The sequence below is a fragment of the Moschus berezovskii genome, chromosome 17, assembly GCF_049115385.1.
Source record: "Moschus berezovskii isolate FMDL1 chromosome 17, NW_MosBer_1.0, whole genome shotgun sequence".
Lineage (NCBI taxonomy): Eukaryota > Metazoa > Chordata > Mammalia > Artiodactyla > Moschidae > Moschus > Moschus berezovskii.
The window spans coordinates 7514506-7535228 of NC_142476.1; the positions used below are offsets into that span (position 1 = coordinate 7514506).

Below are 20723 nucleotides of genomic sequence, written 5' to 3' on the forward strand. Positions count from 1 at the left end.
AGACAGTCTAAGCCAAGGACACAGATCAGAGTGGTGTGGCTACAAGGCAAAGAGTGCCCAGGAATGCCAACAGCCACCAGGAGCTGGAAGAAACAAGGGTGCGGTTTCTTCAGGAACCATGAAGTCAAAACCCTGCGTCCTATTTTGGGCTCAGCCACATGCTAGCAGTGTGACTGGAGTCCCTCAGCTTCCCGTCTTTCGCTGCGGTTTCCCCACCGGGAACCCACTGGCCCCAAGACATAGGCCGTGCCTCCCAGTCCTGGGGGAGGAGAGACTGGCCGCCCAACTCAAGAGTGATGACGGTAAAAGCAGGAGTTACACCTCCAAATTGGACAGCGTTTCATCTGTTTAAGAGCTCCCCCTCACTCTTAAAATAATAATCAGAGAGGAATATAATGATGAGGAAGTCTCCTCGTTTGCCTTTCATGACTCTGGGACTCAGCACGAGTCAGTTGGGGAGCCCTGGCCTGGGGTCAGCGAGCCTGTACCCGGCTCTAACTTACTGAGCGACCTTCGCCAAATCACTTGCCCCTTCAGGGCTGCAGGTGTTTCATCTGCTAAACTGGGGCGCTGGACCGAATGACCTCCAAGGCCTTCCCGGTTCTAGGACTCTGTTTTGATTGAGCATCGCATTAGTTTCCTGCGGCGGCTGCAACAAATGACCACAAGCTGGGTGGCCTGAACAGCTGAGAGGTGTTCTTTCTTGGAAGGCCGACGTCGGAGACCAGGGTGTGGGCTCAGTGCCCCCTCGGAGGCTCAGGGGAAGAACCGGACCCTTGTTTCTTCCAGCTCCTGGTGGCTGTTGGCATTCCTGGGCACTCTTTGCCTTGTAGCCACACCACTCTGATCTATGTCCTTGGCTCAGATTGTCTTCTGTGTGTGTCTCAAATGTTTCTCTGCCTCTCTTATAAGGACACTTGTGATGGTCTTTGGGGTCTGTCTAGGTAATCCAGGATGATGTCATCTCAAGATCCTGAACTGAATTACATCCGCAAAGACCCTTTTCTCAAATAAGGTAACACTCACAGATTCCAGGACCAGAGGTGGGCCTGTCTTTGGGGCACCATTTCTCAGCCTACCACAAACTTCTGCTGTGTCCATGACCAGTTGTTCAATCAGATTACCGCAAAACTACGGCCGCAGCAAGTTCGAGGTCCAGGGAAATTTGAGACATGCAGGGGTGTGCAGCCCTGTTCCCCAAGGGCTTCTTGTCTAACTGAAGGGCCATCAGCCCCACGCGCCAGCCAGGCAGTGCAGCCTTGGGAAAGCGCCCACACTCCAGACCTGGAGCTCCCTGGGATCACACCCAAGTCCTGCCACCTCCTAGCAGGGGGCCCCTTGACAAGTTATTTAATGTCTCTGGACCTTGGTTTTCTCATTTATGAAGTGGGGCTAATTATACTTACCCCATTACTATGGTGTGAAGATTAAGTATAATATGGACAGTGGCTGGCATTTAGAAGGTATTGATGGTTCAGCACAGGGACTGCATGGGTTGTTGGAATGGACTGACTCCCTGGTGACCCGTGAAGAGCCAAGGGCAGGGAAGTCCCCGCTGGCCCATGAGGAACCAAGGGCAGGGAAGTGGGAGGACTCGGCCAGGGCTGCACCATGGCAGGGATGGGTTGAGAACCCAGGTTTCCCAGCATTGAATGCTTTCCTCCACTTCCCAAAGCCTTTAATCCCCCAGATGAATCTTTTGAAGTCTGTTTTCCCAGGCAGCCAAGAGCTCCCTTTTGCACCCTGAATTGATCCCGCCAAGACGGGAGAAGTCCAGGTCCACAGGCCCCCCAGGTTGTCACTACCAGTGTGAGGCTCCCAGACCCTGGGCTGACCCAGCCACCAACAGAGAAGGGGAGGCCTATGCTATCTGGTCCTTCCCCAGATCTCCACTGCCCTTTCAGCACCACTCACGGGGGACCGTCCTCACGAATGCGGCTTTGCGGGACAAGTGGGACAAGAGTGGACAGGGGAAATGCCTACCACTGCTGTTTGCTGCCAGCTCTTGCTCCCATGTGCAAGTCTTTAGCTGAGTCAATGTTTAACCCTTGTCTGCGGTCAATGTTTAATCCCAGGCCAGCCAGCCCTGAAATCAAGCATTTCTTGGTAAGCATTTGTAGAGCATTTTAGTAACGATCGCTGGAAAATAGAATTGTGACAGTGACTCTGCAAAAGCTAAATACCAAGTCCCTCTTCCCCCAACCCTGTTTTTTAAGGAAGTGGACCATTTCGGATTATTTATGCCCAGGTTGCCTGTCCTTGCCATGAGCAAATAATGATCTAGTATTTCCTGGCTCAGCTGTCATCCACCAGCAGGAACACAGCGTTGGCTCTTGCTGTTTTAATTTCACCTTTGGGGCTTGAGAGAGGGCCTCGGACGTGGGCGACTGCACTTTTGCTCAGCTTGGCAGTGTGGTCCCTGCCTGGAGCCCCTGACTGGAACAGTCCAGTTGGCCTGGCTTAGCTTGGGTCAGATTTTGGAGGAGTCTCTGAGCCCAGACTTATGTTCAGAAGCTTTCTGGGGAACCTGCCCGTCAGGAAGTAGGTAGACAGAAGCTTCCTTGTGAATGTTTGCCTGGCTGGTGGGTGACTTCATAGGGGCTCCACAGGGCCCTTCTTAGGGAGTTCGGAGGAGAGCGTCTGTGACCTGGCAGCTTCGTGTCCATGCCAAGAACAACCGCAATGAGGGAAAAGTCGCAGTGGCACGCTGGGTGGCAGGCATATGGGGAGTGTGAGGGGAGGAGGGAAGCTGCCAGATTCAAGGCTCAGGTCACTGGACCTGTCGCAGAGAGCGACTGACTGGCCACGTGTGTGCTCCGGGGCCTCAGAGCTTTGCTTCCATCTCCAGGAACTCACTGAGTCACCTCCTGCTCCCTGACAACCAGCCTCTGTGTCACTGCCCACATGTGCAGCCCCTCACTGGTCTTCTAGCTCTGTTGATTCCTAATTAGAAAGTGAGAACGACATTAATTCTAAGCCTTCTGGAGTTGGGTGGGGGTGGTGTCTGTATTCGATCTTTGTGACTGGTGGGGGTGTGACGGCAGAGACGGCGGTGGGCACGCCTGAGCCCGTGTCTTGCCCTGAGAAGGCTAGACATGTCGAAACTGAACGTGAAAGATCCTGGAAACGGAAAGTCGGCTTCAGTCCCCTAGGCTCCCTCAGTTTCCCCTAGGCCAGTTCCGGGACCCCTGCTGCTGCTGCGTCACTTCAGTCGTGTCCGACTCTGTGTGACCCCATAGACAGAAGCCCACCAGGGTCCCCCGTCCCCGGGATTCTCCAGGCAAGAACACCGGAGTGGGTTGCCATTTCCTTCTCCAATGTGTGAAAGTGAAAAGAGAAAGTGAAGTCGCTCAGTCGTGTCCGACCCCTAGCGACCCCACGGACTGCAGCCAACGAGGCTCCTCCATCCATGGGATTTTCTAGGCAAGAGTACTGGAGTGGCTCGCCATTGCCTTCAGAGCTTTTATTCTCTGATTCTGCAAGGCAGGAACAAAAGAGCAAATCTTTTCTGAAGTTACCAAACCACTCTCTTGCCCTCTACTGCCTCCATCCCCTGGCTAGGGAGGGGCGGAAGGAGGAAGATTTTCAGAGCAGACATCCAAAGTCAATAGGCGGAGTGTCAAGTGACAGGGCCCAGCCCCTCTCATAAGCCACTGGGGTCCTCCTGAAAACTTGCTGTTTCCTTGTTCCTGGTCTGAGCTTGGCCTTCAGCCCAAGCTTTGCCTGGCGGCAGCCATTAAAAACACATCCTCTGTGATCCCCTGCAACCTGTGCCCATCCGAGCCTCAACATTCCCGTCTGTACAATGGTGTATAATCTGCTTCTTTCCAGTGACGTATACTGTAGTTAGTTTTCAGTTGTCTGTGCTACACGGGTGGAGGAGAGTTGTATTTCCTAACCAGTCTGTCCTTCCCACGCCAGGATTTAAAGAAGCAAACTCCCCAGTGCCCTCTTGCTGAACTCTTGTCTGAAGTGCAACATTGTCAAATTACGGGACAGCTTGGAAAATGCTTTCGGTCACAGCCATCATGGCTCTTTTCCTTCTAAGAGACTCAGGGTTGGGGAACCAGGAATCTGTAACGTTAGGGAAAGAAGGGGCCCTTGTTAACTGAAGCTCCGTGCTCAGAGCAAAACTGGTAGGTCTAGATCAAGGCAACAAAGAGGCAAAGGATAGGAATTGGTCAGAGGCTGGAAGAGGTCAAACACAGAAAACCCTAGATGCTAATCAGGGAATGCTTCAGCCAAACAGGCCCAGGAGGCAAACGGTGGGCCCCTGACCCGGTGCTGCAGTGCTCGTGGTGACTATGGGCCTCTAGGAGTGCGGCATCGGGCACCTCTCTGCTGCCCATCTGGGTTTCAGCTGCCCCCCTGGAGGGTGGGCCGTGGGGTGATGGCTCAACCCTTTGATGACAGTGAGGGGAGCAGTTTGGCCTGGGAGGGCCAGTGTCTGTAAGTCACGCTGCATCACTTCAAGAAAAATGGAGGGCTCGGTGGCCCTGGACTTGGCATGCAGCACCACCCACAGAAAGTGTACTTCCTTTAGTACGGGCTCTCCATTCAACCTTTGTCAAGCTCTTAGCCCTGGATTATCTGCACCAATGGAAAATAATCACATAATCCATGTCTACTTGACTGAAGTGAAGTGTAAGTCCTTTCGTGGAAATACCTCCCTCTCTGTATCTGACGGGAGCTGATTCTGTACTTCCCAGACCCCACTGGCTGCTGGAGGGGAGGAAGAAACCACCCAAACCCTTGTGGAGAGTATGAGAAGTCAGCTGCCAAGTCAAGCGCTTGTCCTGAGTTACCTGTGACAGACGGACACCCCTGCAAGCGGTCAGGATCTGAGCTCGATTTTTGCAAATGCCAGTAAGGACCTCAGGGCTGGTCAGTGAAGTTTTTGCTCTTAGATCCAGCTCTTTGAACTTTTCCACTTCACTTAGCCAGGACAGGAATAGGTCAGCTCATTGACTGAAGAGAACAAATTACTGGAAATGATTATGAACCTTTTTACACACAGGCCTAAAAGAGGAAAACAAGGACTTCTCTAGAATCTTAAACAGGGAAAGGTGTGACCAAAATAAGCAGGCTGTAAGTCCAAGCATGGCGGTGCAGTGCCATGATCAAGGATTTCGTTTGTGCCTGCCTTGTGTTCAGTGGCTCCTGGCTACTTTCTGTCTCCTCAGTCTTCTCATCTGTAAAATGGGGATTATCTTGCCTACTTAATAGAAATGTTGCATCAGGTGAACGTGGAACGTGAAAACACCTGGGAGTGTGCCTGCTTGGTAGAGATACTCAATGAACAGCAGCAGTATTGTTATGCAGCAAGGTGGGTCTGGGAGGGTTGCTCCCTAATCCAGAGAACATGCTTGATCTTAGGAAAGGGAGTGCTTCCCTCTTTCTTGGATATTTCCCATGGACACTTGCCTGATTCCATCTTCAGAGACGGAAGTCCCCCTGCTCCTCGTCCCAGAGATGTGGGTATCAAGCTAGCTGGGGATATGAGATTAAAAACCAGAGTGCTGACAGTTCCCCACAGTGGCCTCCTTTGCCTCTGGCCCTTTAAATCCAGGCCCCTGCCCCTCTCCAGGTATCCGTTAGCCCATAAAGGAGTGCCTTAAGCCCATAAAGGAGTGCCTTACGCCTTAGGGGTTCCCCCACTTCCTTCCTGGCCAAGATTTCACTCAGATCTTATCTCTGCTCAGCTCCAAAGACTTTGGTCTTGGCTCTGCTCCATCCCTTTGAGCTTGTACTGGCTCTCCCCGATGGCGGACCTCAGCTTTCCCTGGAACACTCTGATTTGGCAGCCTCTCCTTCTTCTGGAAGCTGCCCCTGACCCCAACCCCTTGGACAACACCCTGGCCGGCAGGTGCCCTCCTTCTCCCAGGCAGGAGGTCAGGTAGAACGCCCAACTTCTGCATCCCAGACAGAGGCTTACAGGGGCACAGAAGGAGGAAGGGGCCACAAAAGGGTGGTCAAGGGAAGCTGTTGAGGAGATTGGGTCAGACCCTTCATATCAGAGTGGGAAGCGGAGAGCCTCAGGTGGTTTACGGTTTAATGCAGGGATTGGCATTAAGGCTGTAAATTAATTACCACTCTTGAGCCAGATCCAGCCTGTGGCCTGCTTCTGTAAATAGTTTTGTTGGAACATAGCCAAAAGTTATTCACTTCAGAATGGTTTTTGGCCACTTTTGGGCGGCAAGGGCAGAGTGGAGCAGTTGCAACAGAGGCTTTACAGCCTGCAAAGTCTTAAGTATTTGCTCTCTGGCCCTTTATAGAAAAGGTTTGTGACCCCTGATTCAGTGCATCTGGCTCCAGTCCCGGGAGCTCGCTTCAAGCTAAACACAATAGTTCAAAACCCGGGGACACACGTACAATGTCCCCTGACCGTCCCACCAGGGGTATTCACAATGCACCTTGGTGTAGTAAAGTCTTCCAAAAATCCTGAATAAAACCTGCTTTTGGTTTAAGCCACGTTTCCAAAGCTTCTTTGATCTACCAAACCCTTTCCTCAGAATCGCTCTTAATAGTCCTCAGAAGCTAGCGTTTTGTGGATGCCTCTGGAAAACACTGCTGGAGTGGTCCTATACAGTCTGGATTTGCTCCCATTCCTGCACGCAGGGAGCCGAGGGACCGTGGTTGAACTCTATACCCCTGAGGGCTGTTTCCACAGCGGTTGGATAGGATGATGTGGCTCTTCTGTCTCTCTTACAGGTGTTTGAGGCAGGCCCCTGAGATCAAGTGCATGAGAATGGTCTAGAGCCAGGGGTGTGGTGTCTTTGATTTTTGATGATGAGTTTTGCTCTGATACGGTATTTAGCAAGGGTAAGTGAGGAAAGCACTAGGTCAAGGTCACGAGCTCCCTTTTCTAGTCCTCATCCTGCTGTTCCTAACTGGGTTAACTGAGTGACTTTCAGCAAGCTGTTTTGCTGCCACAGGGTCTCAGTTATCTCACCCTGGGCAGTGGGCTTTAGACTGGTTGATCTCTGAGGATCTATTAGTGCTGAAGTTCTGTAGTCCGTTTGGTTAGGTGCAGGCAACTTCACTGCTTATCCAAAACAGTGAGTCTTTCTCTCCCAAACCATGAAGACCGTATCATATTTCTGTTCCCTGGACAGTGTGTGGGTTCAGCCCCAGCTTTGCAGAGGCAGTAAGGTAGGGTTTGTGCTGCTGCTGACAGCGTAGGAGGCAGGGCTGGGCCTTCTGGGAACAGCTGCCTGTCAATTCCTGACTTGATGCTGGAGCCTTTCTTTCCCTTCTCTTCCATTGCTCAAGGGCTGCTCTGTCCAAACGGGAAGCTCAGACAGCTTGTTGACAGATCTGGCAAAGTAAGAGGGCAGAAGTGACACTTGACTAGGTGTGACACCTGGGACTGGAGCAAAATCCGCCAACAAGCATGTGATAAAATGGGTTGCAAAGCAGAATCCACATAAAATTCCTCTTGACCATCTGCTTTCTTATCCGCCCCTCTTACCATAACCGCTTTCCAGCTTTATCAACAATCCTTGGTATCAGGGATTTATAAGCAGTTGAATAAGAGGAGCTTTATGAAGCAGATGAGAATCTACTGAAAAATACCCTTCTTCATGAACTTAGGAAAATCCCAGAAAATCTTGACTGGGTCAAAAGGTCTACAGCATAGTGAGTGTGGGGCCAAAGGGGGAGGGATGAATGGGGAACAAGTGTTCTTCCTCTTGGTCCCCATGTAGGGACCTGTGGGATCACCTATGGGCCCCCCACATTGAAAGTATTTCAGAGCATCTTCATAGGCAGAGTCACCAGAGGCCGCAGAGACCATGCCCCCCCCAGTCAGCCATTCAGTACAATTATTTATTGGGGGGCTCTACTGAGCTGAGGTTCTTCGGGGATGTAGTGAGAAGGACAACACACAATTACTGCCCCCAGAGCTTAGCATCTACTGGAAATGAATAGGATCAAACGTGTGCAGTAGGCTGGGTGCTAACAGACATCAGAAAAGGGAGCATCTACAAGGGCCAGGAGTGATGGCTGAAATTTCGTTAACATTGCACTTTGATTGGAAGCCTCTCATATTTTCAGACCTCCAGGAATGGAAATCTCATGCCGTATCCAGGTCCACTGACCTCCACCAGTAGTGAACTGATCCTTTCTCGCAGCCTTCTTTGAGTCACAGTGTCACCTATGGTCGTGGAAAATGCTCGACCTCCCTTGAACCAGCCTTTGTCTCCCTGGACAGAGCCCCACTGCCCCGTTCCCTCTAACCCCAGCCCATTCATGTGGAGGAAGGAGGAGAAGAAGCTGGGCTATGGGGTTCAGTCCCAGTTCCTCTTCCACAGGGGCCGAGCGGCTTGCCCTTCCCATCCTCAGCGTCCCGGGTCTCTCGCCGGGAGACTCAGGCTGGCGTGGAGAGGAGGAGGGTCAACCTGGAGCCTCTTCCTTCCCACCTGGGGTGGCTGGCCTGGCTGGAGGCCCGGCTCCGGGAACTGTGTCATCTCAATCCAGGTGACCCCTGCCGACCGTCCTGTCCTCTGAGCTGCACAGATACAGAGCACGCTGTGAGGGTCCTGGGCGCCGAATCTGATTCCCCGAGAAGCACGCTCACCCACTGCAAGCGTCAGGAGTTCCTGACACAGAAGATCTCTCATCAGACCCTTAGATCCACAGGGCCCTGGGTCTGGGAAGCTTAGCCCCTTTTGTTTGCTCCCAGACTATCTCACCCTTTCTTCGCCACATCTAACCACCATGGAGCAGTCGCTTTAGATGTGTTTAAACCTGGCCTGGTGCTGTACGAGGTCTGCAGAGGGTGCAGGTATAGTTTGGCTGCACCTCTGGGCCCTGCACTCCTGTCTGCTGCCAGCATTGTTCACGTGGTTCCCAGGCCTACACTGAGCAACAGTCTCCCCATTCTCTGAAGAATGTCTCCCTAAGCTCTCGGACGTCACCAGAACATAAATAAACAGATGACTTTCCCATCTGACAGATAAAGGAACTAAGGCCAAGCTTGGCTAGCATGGCCCAGACTAGCATTTAGCATTTCTGCAGCCAGCAGTCCTGGCCCTGGTCCTGACCCGCCCTGGTCCTGAGGATGTCAGAGGGGATTGAGCCCTCCCCTCCGCAGGCCAGGGGCAACTTAGACCCCACTCACAGCTCGCCTTCCTCTGGAGCTTCCTTTTCCATAGAACAAGGGTCCCCAGCATGAGCAGGCACAGCACCGACGAGACTGGAGTCAGGGTCCCGGAGAAGTTCTTCTCTTCCAGGGAAGCGCTGCGGAGGAAGCAGCAGCAGTGGGCGTCAGAAAAGCACAAGGAGCGGGGCTGGAGCGCCCCGGGAGGCTGAGGCCCTGGGGCCGCACCCCGCATTTTACAGAGGCGACGCGGAGGCCTGGGCCAGCCGGCCGTCCCCGTTCCACGGCTGGTCTCCCAGTTCCCAAGTCCTCAGTCCTGTCCCTCCTCCACCACCTGTGTGGGGTCCCTGACGACGGGCTGCAGGGGCCAAGAGAACTGAGTCAGGGTCAGGGAGTCCACGCTGGGCATTTGGCTCTGCCGCAAAGTCTCTCTCTGTGGCTTCAGTGAGTCACCTCGCCACCCAACCTTGCCACCCGCTGGAGCTTTGTTTCCTCATCTTTAAGAAACGAAAAGTCCCAACAGTCCCACCTAAATATTCTAAATATTCTGTTGCTTAGATGTTTGCTCAGTCATGTGAAAATACTCAGATGGCGTTCTCCCAGCGAGGACCCTTGAAGGAGGGAGCATTCTGACATCCCCCCCACCTCCCCGTGACCCTTGCCCTTAACTGTCCCCAGGCTACAGAGCGGGAGGAGAGGAGTGAGCAGACGCAGGGGCACGTGAAGGTGAGCTCACTGAGGGAGCGCACAGAGGTGCAGCCCCAGTGAAGGGGGCCCTGGGGGTTACCTCTTTACAGAAGACTCCTTGGCCGGGGACCCTGGGGGCCCTGCTGCCAGGGCCTGGCTCGGCATCACTCGGGGACCACCGTCTCCAGCAGGGGCGTCCAGGTCACCTTCACCGCTTCCCTCTGCAGATGCCATCTCTATGCGGGTTGGCTCTGAGGCCCACACAGCCGCAGCCGGGATGGTCCCTTCAATGGAGCCCAGGCTCTGTGGCTCAGAAGCCGATGTCTCCTCTTTCAGGGGTTCCCACATCCATCCTTCTGAGGCCAGGGTCAATGGCCTAGCCGTCCCTGCGGCTGTCTCAGTGGTGCCCGGGGCTGCACTGATGCTCTCTGCCTCCTCCCTTGGCTTGTCAGCCCCAGGAGTCGTTTCCCTCTCTCTTTTGCTGGCCCCGGCCCCGGCTGCTTCTGAATCAGTGGTGCTCCATACCAGACCCTGTTCTGTTGCACCGGTCATGCCTCTGACTGTTGAAGCCGGGCTCTGCACAGTGGCCACAGTTGCCCAGACGGAGCCTTCTACCTGGCTGCCTGTCCCTGGAGCCACTACCGCAGTTGCTTCTGGGGTTTGCCTTCCCGTGGCTGAAGCCGTGGTTTTCCTGGCTCCTGGAGTCAGGGCAACCGTATCCCATCCTGCCCGCTGTCTTCCTGTCGTCTGGGTGTCTCCTCGTGTGCATCTTTTGGCTGCTGGGGGTGATGCTATTTCAGAGGATCCTGTGATAAGCTCACCATAGGTCAGAGTGGCTGTGGGGATGGTTCTGGAAAGACCTGTGTGAACAGCAGAAGGAGGCCTAATGAGAAGGCTGTCTGGGCTGCCTACAGGCTTTAGCAAAGGACATCAGGCTTGAAGTATTTGCCGCGTAGAAGGTACCCTCACTAAGCAGTGTAGTCTTTGGCCAATATATTGGATAAAACAGAAAACTGGGAAAACCAGGTGTATTCTCCAGTCTGTTGCGAATATTGACACTTTGTGTTCCTGTCTCCTTCTTTGATGCCCACATGTTCTCTATCCAACTGCCCCAGGACCCCATGCTGTCCACTTCCCCAGAGGCCCACAGCCCTTCACGTACTGCTCTGCAAATGAGAAGAAAAGAAAAACTCCAGTCACAGCAGAGTGGCCAGTGTCCGCAGATGGTTAGAGAACAGCCTCTCAACGAACAGTTCTCTCTCTGGACTCCTGCCTGCCTGCACCTTCCCTGGACTCCGGGTACCTGGCTCCGGACAGCGCTCCAGAACCAGCCACACGGGACCCCGGCCTGGCCGCCGTTGGAGGCCTGCTGAGAGGCTCCGTCTTAGGAAGGGCTCAGTGCTGCCCTCTACCTGCTCCGCACGTCTGAACAAAGAGGCGTGACCGTAAGAAGCCGCTTTATCCAACTCACCGGCTTCACAGAACCCTGTTCAAATACACGCGCCACAGCGTTCAGGGGGCCTAGGGTGGGAGAGCTTGCGGGGATTCCCTAGCACTGGGCCGCTGGCTGGGCCACCTCCCCTGGTAACTACCTTCCCTCCGTCTGAAGTGCGAGCCTGCACCTTCGGCCCTTGCGTGACCCCAGCTTTCACCATCACTGCCCGCGTGCTTAACGCCCTCCTGGGCCTCTGGGCTTCCTGTGGCCTCTCCCCGTTCCTAGCATTCTCGCCGCCACAGCTGGCCCGCCAGCCGTCCGCGCTGACCTGGAGAGACCGTCAGGTTCATGCTGAAGAACAGCGCGTTGTTTGAGCTCCCGAGGCCGCAGCGGTAGCGCCCCTCGTCCTCCGGGGACAGCCGGGACAGCCTCACCACGAACAAGCCTCTTTTGGGGAAGTCTGCGAGGGCCACGCGGCCGCGGTAGCGCTCGTGCGTGTAGTGGTTGGTGGACACGACGGTGCGGCAGACCCCCGGCGGGCGCCCGAGGCGGCACCAGTACTTCCTCTGGTGGCTGTTGATGGCCAAGCGCGGGTACCGGCACTGGACGGTCACAGCTCCCCCAGGCTCCCCGGACACCAGCCGTGGGCCCGTCAACGCACTGGCGGCTGCAGGCAGAGGGAGAAAAAAGTCCACGGAGGAAGAGTGTTGAGTGTGTCGCCGTTTGAGGAGCTCTGAGCTCCAGACTCCGCTAGAATTAGGGAACAGGTCAGAAAGTGCCCCCGTGAAAGTAGAGCTTTCGCTGTTGCAGTTGTTTAGTCGCTAAAGTCGTGTCTGCCTCTTTTGTGATTCCCCGTGGACTGTGGCCCTGCCAGGCTCCACTGTCCATGAGGTTTCCCAGGCAAGAATACTGGAGTGGGTTGCCATTTCCTCTTCCGGGGGATCTTCCTGACCCAGGGATCGAACCTGTGCCTCCTGCATTAGCAGGAGGATTCTTCACCACTGAGGTACCGGGGAAGCTAAAAATAATCAGTAGAGTGTGAAAGGCCCCATCTGAGAGATGAAAATGCAAGAATGATCTTACCACTGTTCAGCCAAACGCCATAGAACTTACCATGTGCCAGCTGATCCTCTGTGAGTCTGCCCAGAGCCTGTGTTCTAGCCACTGGGCTCCAGTGCAGATGTCTTTTTTAAAATGCAGATGTTTAAAAAGCTGCATCTAAATACCTGTAAGGGGGCCAAGGCAACACCTGACAAAGGACTGTGATTTGTTTGCATGGAATGTAAAAGAGAGCTATTAGAACAACAAGGTCCCACTGTATAGCAGAGGGAACTATATTCAATATTCTTTGATAAACCACAATGGAAAAGGAGATGAAAAAGAATATATATATGTATAACTGAATCACTTTGTGGTACGGCAGAAATTAGCACAACATTGTGAATCAGGTATACTTCAATAAGTTTTTTTAAAAAAGAGAGATGTTAAATAGTAAAAACAGAAATGTATGCTTTCTGCTGAAAGGAGAGGGTGCTGAAGCACAGGAATCCTGCCCTGCTTGGCGGTACCTCCTCAGACTAGCGCTTGCAACACTGCTCAGTTTTCTCTAGAAATGGTAACCACCAAGTGCTGCCGTCAAAGCCGAGCAGAATTGTGAATACGTCTGCTTTGGCAGTGGCTGCGATCATGGCTGAAGCTCAGTCTACGGCCCTTTCACTGACTGCCTCTTCACACTGGCTCTGGGATGTCTCTGCTTCTTGACGAAACCTCAGACATAATTTCAAGTAGCTTTCATAGTCTCGCTTGGATAAGAAAACACACAGACCAATGACTGTTGCAATTCCAATCTCTTATCAAGTTGAAGCCTTTTCCTTTCTTCCAGCTATGCTTGGAGGCCTGATGTTTGGGAGGGGGACAGGTTGGGGTCTCTTGCTTTGCTGGACCTCTTTCTCTACTCAGAACTGCTGTTGGGGCCCCTCTGGGGCCGGGTGTGGAGGGGAGAGGGAAGGGGAGGAGGAGTCCTGGCAGTGGGTGGCGCCCTCTGGGCAAGGCGGTGTCCAGCATCGCATCCGTCCCCTTTGCTTCCCAGATTCCTTGTCGGGGCCTCTCTGCAGTTAGCTCCCTTCTGGAAAGAACTGCTTCCTCTCCTGCTGGCCTTTTAATGGCCCCTTGACCATCAGGCCCGTGACTTGGGGCTTCGTGCCCCTCTGGTTGAAGTCACAGTGCCCCGTGGGTGGCCCTCTTGCTGGAGGCCCTGGGGCAGCTCCTTCTCTGGGATCCACATTTGGTCCCGCTGGAACCGAGCTGTCAGGAGACAGCTGGGACTACAGCAAGCTTGTTGAGTGGCTTCCTAGAAGTTCCTTCTCTTACTCCTCTAACAGTGGGAAAGAGGTCAGCCCTCTGTCCCTTACGGACAGGTGGTGCAGAGAATATCACACTGCCTCTCTCCAGAGAGCTCTTACTCTGAGCTCTTCTTTCCCCTGGTGATTCTGCGGGGGACGGCATGGGGGGCTATTTCTGGAACAAACAGCTTTGCTATCTCTCTCCACAGTCCTGCCCAGGTGCTTCAACATCTTGCTTTAGGATACGGGTGCTTAGCATCTATCAATTTGTTCTGTGTCTTTGAAAGTGAAAGTCACTCTGTTGTGTCCGACTCTTTGTGACCCCATGGACTATACAGTCCATGGAATTCTCCAGGCCAGAATACTGGAGTGGGTAGCCTTTCCCTTCTCCGGGGATCTTCTCAACCCAGGGATCAAACCCAGGTCTCCCGCATTGCAGGCAGATTCTTTACCAGCTGAGCCATAAGGGAAGCCCAAGAACACTGGAGTGCGTTCATAGCCTATCCCCTCTCCAGTGGATCTTCCCAACCCAGGAATCGAACTGGGGTCTCCTGCACTGCAGGTAGATTCTTTACCAACTGAGCTGTTAGGGAAGCTCTATGTGTTTAGCACCTCTGACCCCAGAAAATTAAACCCTGTTGCCAGGATTGGCTACATAATTTGCAAGGCCCAGTGCAAAATAAAAATGAAGGACCTCTCGTTCCAAAGTTACTAAGAGTTCACTAAGGCAACAGTAGAGCATTAAACCAGGCACCTTATAAATGGGGCCCTGTGTGACTGACTGCTCAGGGCGCATGCCCATAAAGCTGGCCTTCTTGTTGCATATGTCTTAAGGTCTCATTATAGGAAGAGTCAGGACCATAAATGTTAGAGATAAATCAATACTCACTGTGGGTTTAATTAAATGACACACTGCAACTATGCCACTGTTGATACAGTTACATGGCAACTTATCATAAAAAGCAAGAATCTTTGTAATCACGAGCAAGGACTATCTCAGGGCAACAAGTGATGATGCTCTGATTTCTGGAATCTGTGTGTGATCTACATGTGTGTGCGGGGAGGGGCAGAGCAAGAGGATTTATGAGCCCCGTTGATCAGCAGGATGGGGTGTTCTGACTTTGCAGTTGAGAGCTGATTAGGAATCCTTAATCAACTTTCACAATGAATATTTTTTTCTTTTTTTAATACCAAATTTCATGTACCCTTGAGAACACTTTCAGTGGAAAACTGGTGGCTCTTGCATGTGTGCGTGCTAAGTTGCTTCAGTTGTGTCTGACTCTTTGCAGCCCCGTGGACTGTAGCCCGCGAGGTTCCTCTGTTCGTGGGATACTCCAGGCAAGAACAGTGGAGTGGGTTGCCGTGCTCTCCTCCAGGGGATCTTCCCAACCCAGGGGTTGAACCTGCGTCTCTTATGTCTCCTACGTTGGCAGGTGGGTTTGTTACCACTAGCACCACTCAGGAAGCCTGACTCCTATGTAAGCTCTTAGTTATATATGATAAAGGCTTTGGGAATTTTGTATTAGTTGACTGTGAGAATTAAAGAAAGGGCTGGCATTTTAGGATCAGTGTAATGGCTCCCTGGGGAAAGAAATGGCAACCCACTCCAGTATTCTTGCCTAGAGAATCCCATGGACAGAGGAGCCTGGTGGGCTACTGTCCATAGGGTCGCACAGAGTAGGACATGATTGAAGCGACTTAGCATGCATGCATGCATTGGAGAAGGAAATGGCAACCCACTCCAGTATTCTTGCCTGGAGAATCCCAGGGAGAGAGTAGCCTGGTGGGCTGCCGTCTCTGGGGTCGCACAGAGTTGGACACGACTGAAACGGCTTAGCAGCAGCAGCAGCAGTGATGGCTCCCAGGGGCCCCTTTGGTGGAGGTGGTGCCCCTGCTGTCATTCACCCATCATCTCCCAGCAGTGTCCACTGTGTGGCTTCAGGCAGGGACGGGCAAGTGAGGCCTGCAGTTGGAGACCACAGACTGGAGCCTGACTTGGTGTGAGGAGGTGCAAGGGGCATGTGGCAGGAGCAAGGAGAGCCAGCTTGTGCCTGGGATGGATCACTTCTGCCCCAGCAACAGGATGAGAAAGGTCTGGGCGCTCCCTTTGTCCAGCGGTGGGGCCCAGTGGGGAGAGAACCAGCCTGCAGCCATCTGAGATGGGGTCTTCTGTGTGCAGGGACCATAGCAGGGAGATGGGCCTTGGAGGGGTTCACAAAGGCATCCACAAGAGGAAGAACCAGCTCTGAAGCCTGCCGGGCCAGAGAGCTCCAGGCCACTCCATCAGCTATGAGCAGCCTGCCTCCTGCTTCCCCTCCCAACCACCACTGTGACCCTCCTGGGGTCCCAGGTGCCAGCTGCCTCCGAGGTGGGGAGAAGGACCAGGGGAGGGGGGAAGGCAGCCTCACACCCCTCCCTGCCTTCCTGACTGCAGGCCTGGGGTGGCTGGGGGGGGCACATCTCTGAATGAAGATGAAATGGTTGACCAAAACATTTAACTGGATACTTAAAATAATCCAATTAGAACTTTTTAAACTTGAAAAATCATGGGCCTGCCTGAGTTTTCATCTGGGGGCCAGGAAGCTTGCTTCTACTGAAAAATTTTAAAGGGGGCAGTAAGAGATGAAAATAAAGAGGTGATGTGATTGTATCACAGAGGTTTCTTGCTCCAATATTAGCTACCCTTGATTCATTAAAATCTGATTTGTTTATAAACCAAACAAAATTGTTTTTGCTGTTATTATTTGTTGTTCAATAGATCATGTCTGACTCTTTGTGACCCCGTGGACTGCAGCACGCCAGGCTTCCCTGTCCATTACCATCTCCTGGAGCTTTCTCAAATTCATGCCCACTGAGTTGGTGATGCCATCCAACCATTTCATCCTTTGTTGTCCCCTTCTCCTCCTGCCTTCAATCTTTCCCAGCATCAGGGTGTTATGGCATTTATTTGTTAATTTACTCTTTCAACATTTTTTATTAAGCAGCTACTTGGATACTCTGGGCACAAACTTACTGCCTTCCTCAGTGACTCTCCATTAGCATCAGAATAAAACCAGATACCACAGCATGGAGACAGGACTGTGCTGCACTGTCTGAGCCTGATCACCACACCAGCCTGCAACTTGACTTTCGTCTGTCTGTCCCTAGTGCCTGGCACAGGGTAGGCCCTCCATAAGTGGGAGTTGACTAAAGAAGTAAATGCATTGATGTAGTTTTTGTTTACCCATCTAGTTTCTTTGTAGACTCTGCACTCTTTAGGGCAAGGTCTTCGTCTTTACATGCCTGGTACTGGGGCCTGGCACTTGAGTTATTTTAGAATGAGTGCTAATAGAGCAGTGCTATCCTGGAACCTATATCTGGCAAATGCAGCCGACTTTCAGTCGTCAACTTGAATGGAAGAATGCAGAGACAGATCCAAACAGTGAATATCCCAGCAATCATCAGGTTGGACACACACCCCTTTGTTGAGCTTTTGCCTCCCACACTCTCCCTGGGCCCAGATCCAATCACTCCCTCGTACCAAAGCTGTGGGGAATGCCTGTACTTTGGAGGGGGTGCTGAAGGCCCCTGAGGTGCCCGCCAGGCTGCAGCCTGGAAGGCTTGGGTCTGGGTGTGCAAGCTCTGAATCTGGCTGTTTGGGACTCACCCTGCAGCAGGCATATCAGGAGGAAGATGAGCATTCTCCATCCTGCCCTCTGACTGGTGACCTGCAAGAAAAAATCACTGTCAATGAGGAGGCTTGAGAGCAGGCGAGTGAGACGCTGGTCCAGTAGCCCTGGGACCTTGCTGGTCACCTTCTCACTCTGGGATCAGGGTGAGCTCAGCGTTGGGGCCAGATTAGCTCCATTTAAGAGCAGGATGTCACGGCCCTTCGAGAGAAGCGTGGCTCCATCCTCATGGCCCCAGACACGCACATTTGGCCTGGCTCACTGCCACCAAGCCTGGGAAAACTCCCTCCATGGCATGCCAGCCCCAGCCCCCGCTTGCCAGCCTGGGGCTCTAGATCTGGGGGAGCACTGTGTAGTGGAAACTCTCCAAGACGTTTAAGCCTTAGCTGGAACTGTGGGGCCCCAGAAAGGTTACTCAGTGTTGGAGATCCTCTCCTGGGGAATGAGACTCAGTGCAGGGTGCTGTGCCACTTAAATGACCGAGCTACAAGTGTCCACAGGGGGCCTGGTGCCGAGTCTCCCACTTCCCCTTCTGTTTCACACAAGAATCGCTTCCTTCAGGGAAAAATCTCTGGTGTGAGCCTCCAGGCAATAGCAGGAGTTAAAAATCAACTCTCAGGCCAAGTCGTTTCTGCCCAAGGGTCCTGTTCGGTCTCTCCTCCACAAGCTCTGGAAATCCATCCCTGGCCCCTGGCCCTTGCTGATCTCCCCCTGCTCTGGTCTCTCCCACCAGCTGGGGAGCTCCTGGAAGGTAGGACTCTGAGCCTCCAGGCTCTGAATTGGGGTCTAGCCCGGTGTAGGTGCCCAAGGTACGTAACTGAGCATAACTAAACAAGTTATGAACAAGAACCTCTCACTGTTTTGACAAACACCATACTGACTATTATCAATGGCCCTTTGTTGCTTGCTGATTGAAAAAAGGCAAGGATTGTGTTAATACATTATGCTTCTTTTGTAGTCCCCAGAGGGTTTTCACGGATGCTTTTTGAGTGGTTAAAAATCTCTTCTTTGAATATATCTACTGCCTGCATTTCCTGGGACCTGTGGATACTTTTTCTAAAGAAATCAAACTGAAGTTAGCTGTTGTTTCCTCCTTCCCATGCTCATACCTGTCCTGCTCATGTTAAGAACAGGCTCATACAGTCGTAATCTGGTCCTCTCACCCCACTCCCTGTCCAAATGGACAAAATCACACATGGCTGGGCTTGGGCTAAAGGAGGAGAAAAGGGAACAAGGTGGGCGTGGGGGGTGGTGCAGAGGAAACAGGAGAGGGGGAGGAAGCGTGAGGCAGGAGCCGAAGGAGAGACGAGAGAGGAGAAGGAGACAGAGTCTGGGGTCGGCTCTGCGAGGCACCTCGTCGCCTCAGCGCGGCTCTGCCTGGCCACGTCCACTCAAGCCTCTGCCAGCTGTACCCAGGTGGAGCCCCCAGGGCGTTCCGATGTGGCAAGGTTCACAGTTTCCCTCTGCCTCCTGTCTTGGGCACCATCATGGCAGCCTCAAGCCCTCCCTGCCCTCTAAGCTGCTGGCTTCCTGCTCTCATCTGGAGGCTCTCCCGGGTGTGTCTGCACCTAATCTGTTGCTTGATTAATATCCACCAGGTCCAGGCTACTTCTGGGGCTGCTGTCCAGGTTCCCCCAGGCGGGTTTTTCTCAAGCGCTAAGTGCTGACACAGCGCACACTGGGGCCAAAGTCTGTACAGCCCTGCCCGGCTTCTCTGAAGCCCCAGTGGGTGCAGCTATCTCTCGGCTGCAGGAGCAAAACCGCCTCTGCGGGGCAATGAGGAAACACAGGGTGTGAGATAAAATGCCTCCAAGGAGTTATCAGCCTTGATTGGAGGTTGCGAGGATAACATTCAACGGAAAGCCTCCAAATCATCCACCTGCCGGTGACCTTCAGGAAACCTCTTTCCAGGAGACAGGGAGCCCCAACTCAGTAGCTTGGGGCCACATATCTCTAGGATCGTGCATCGCATTTTAGAGGACAGGGCACATTGGGGAATTCTCTTGTCCCTCAGTCCCACTGGGAAGGGCTCTACCCCAGCTTCAGCCCAGGCTGGTGTGTAACTCCCCAAGTCCTTGCTGCCCGCTTGAGCCCCGCTTCTCTCCTGTCCTCCCACCTGTGGCAGCAGACGAGAAAGGGAGGAGGCAGGTGTAGAGGACAGAGCACAGAACCAGGATTCAGGAGGTTCCATGTTGCCCATGGCAATGACCTTGAGCAAAGCATCTCTCCTCTCCACTGCCACACAAGAGCTTTGACTACAAGAGCTCCATGCTTCCTTCTCCTTCTTAATGTTAACGTGCATGTATGCTAAGTTGCTTCAGTCGAGTCCGACTCTTTGCAGCCCTAAGGACTGTAATCCCACAGGCTCCTCTGTCCATGGGATTCTTCAGACAAGAATACTGGAGTGGGTTGCCATGCTCTCCTCCAGGGGATCTTCCTGACCCAGGGATCGAACCTGTGTCTCTCATGTCTCCTGTACCAGCAGCCTGGATTCTTTGCCACTAGTAGCAACTGGGAAGCCCTTCTTAATGTTGGTTGGTTCTAAGTCACTCAGGGGACTGTAAGGAGTCCTGCACTCTGCGGGGAGGGGGAGTGGGAGTGAGAGAAGAGTAGGACGGTATGAGGGAGATGCTGGCCTGACCTCCAGAATCCTTCCCTGGCCCCTGGGAGCAAGGCCTGGCTGTTCAGGGACAGCTGCTGCTGCCCCTCATCACCCACATCAGGAGACAAGCCCCCAACCCCTTGGGGAAAGCCTCATCTCACCTTTGGATCTCCAGCCTTAGCTGGGGATTCTAGATCCATCTCAGTCCAGAAATAAAATCCGCTTGGACTTTTCCTTTTCTGTTTTTGATGTGCTGGTGACTGGAAACCTTCTAGTTTCTTTTCTTTAAACCTTGGGGCTGAGTTGGCTGTCCGACGCGCTGGAAGGCAGCGGGAGTTAGCTCTGGAGACTGGCGGGGTGAGGCATAGGGCTGCTGCCCAGCTCTCTACACTCCCATCCGGCCACTTCATGCGGGGCCTCGGCTTGTATTTCCTATAACAGGGAGCCCGTCCAGGTCTCCTGTTATTCTGACTGCCCCTTGTTCCTGCAGAACTTTTCCAGGGGTGATGACAGTAGCTTTAAGGGAAATGCACTGACACGTATCCTTCTACCTCTTATGTGCCCTCCAGTCCAGGGCCCAGAGTTTTTAGAATGCCCCAGATCAGTCAATTCATTCAGAACTCTTCTGGGTGAGTGATGCAACAGCTTGGGCAGGAGAGAAAATTCAGGAAAGGAATTCCCCTGCTGTCTGGCTGGCAGCTGGTGCCTACTAGCTGACCGGTCCCCTTCGACTTCCACGAGGAGGCAGTTTGAGGCCCTGACTCCAGTTCAACTGCATGCTTGGCAGCTACCGCTCATGCTCTGGACAAAACACAATGCAGTAAGTGAGATGATCTCCATGGAGAGAGAACGCTGGCAAGTGTAGCTTTTCCAGGTGGATGACGTATTT

General features: G+C 53.2%; 1 protein-coding gene across 1 annotated transcript; it reads right to left on the reverse strand.

The window, feature by feature from the left end:
- Positions 1-7835: 7835 nt before the first annotated feature.
- Positions 7836-19423, reverse strand: FCAMR (Fc alpha and mu receptor). Its single transcript, XM_088845078.1, has 6 exons — positions 19349-19423; positions 17211-17367; positions 11551-11889; positions 9888-10647; positions 9122-9240; positions 7836-8509 (listed from the first exon to the last, which is right to left on the reverse strand). Exons 1-6 carry the CDS (start codon positions 19421-19423, stop codon positions 8340-8342), a joined length of 1620 nt encoding a protein of 539 aa, XP_088701204.1. The 3' UTR covers positions 7836-8339.
- Between the last annotated feature and the right edge of the window lie 1300 nt (positions 19424-20723).

Bases quoted from the DNA above. Each gene is read 5' to 3' on its own strand.
- FCAMR (XM_088845078.1), bottom strand. From the start codon at position 19,423: ATGGAACCTCCTGAATCCTGGTTCTGTGCTCTGTCCTCTACACCTGCC. The intron at 10,648-11,550 runs GTCAGCGCGGAC...CTGTTCACACAG, and splicing joins GAACCTGACGGTCTCTCCAG to GTCTTTCCAGAACCATCCCC. The intron at 9,241-9,887 runs GTAACCCCCAGG...CTTCCTCCGCAG, and splicing joins AAGGAGTCTTCTGTAAAGAG to CGCTTCCCTGGAAGAGAAGA.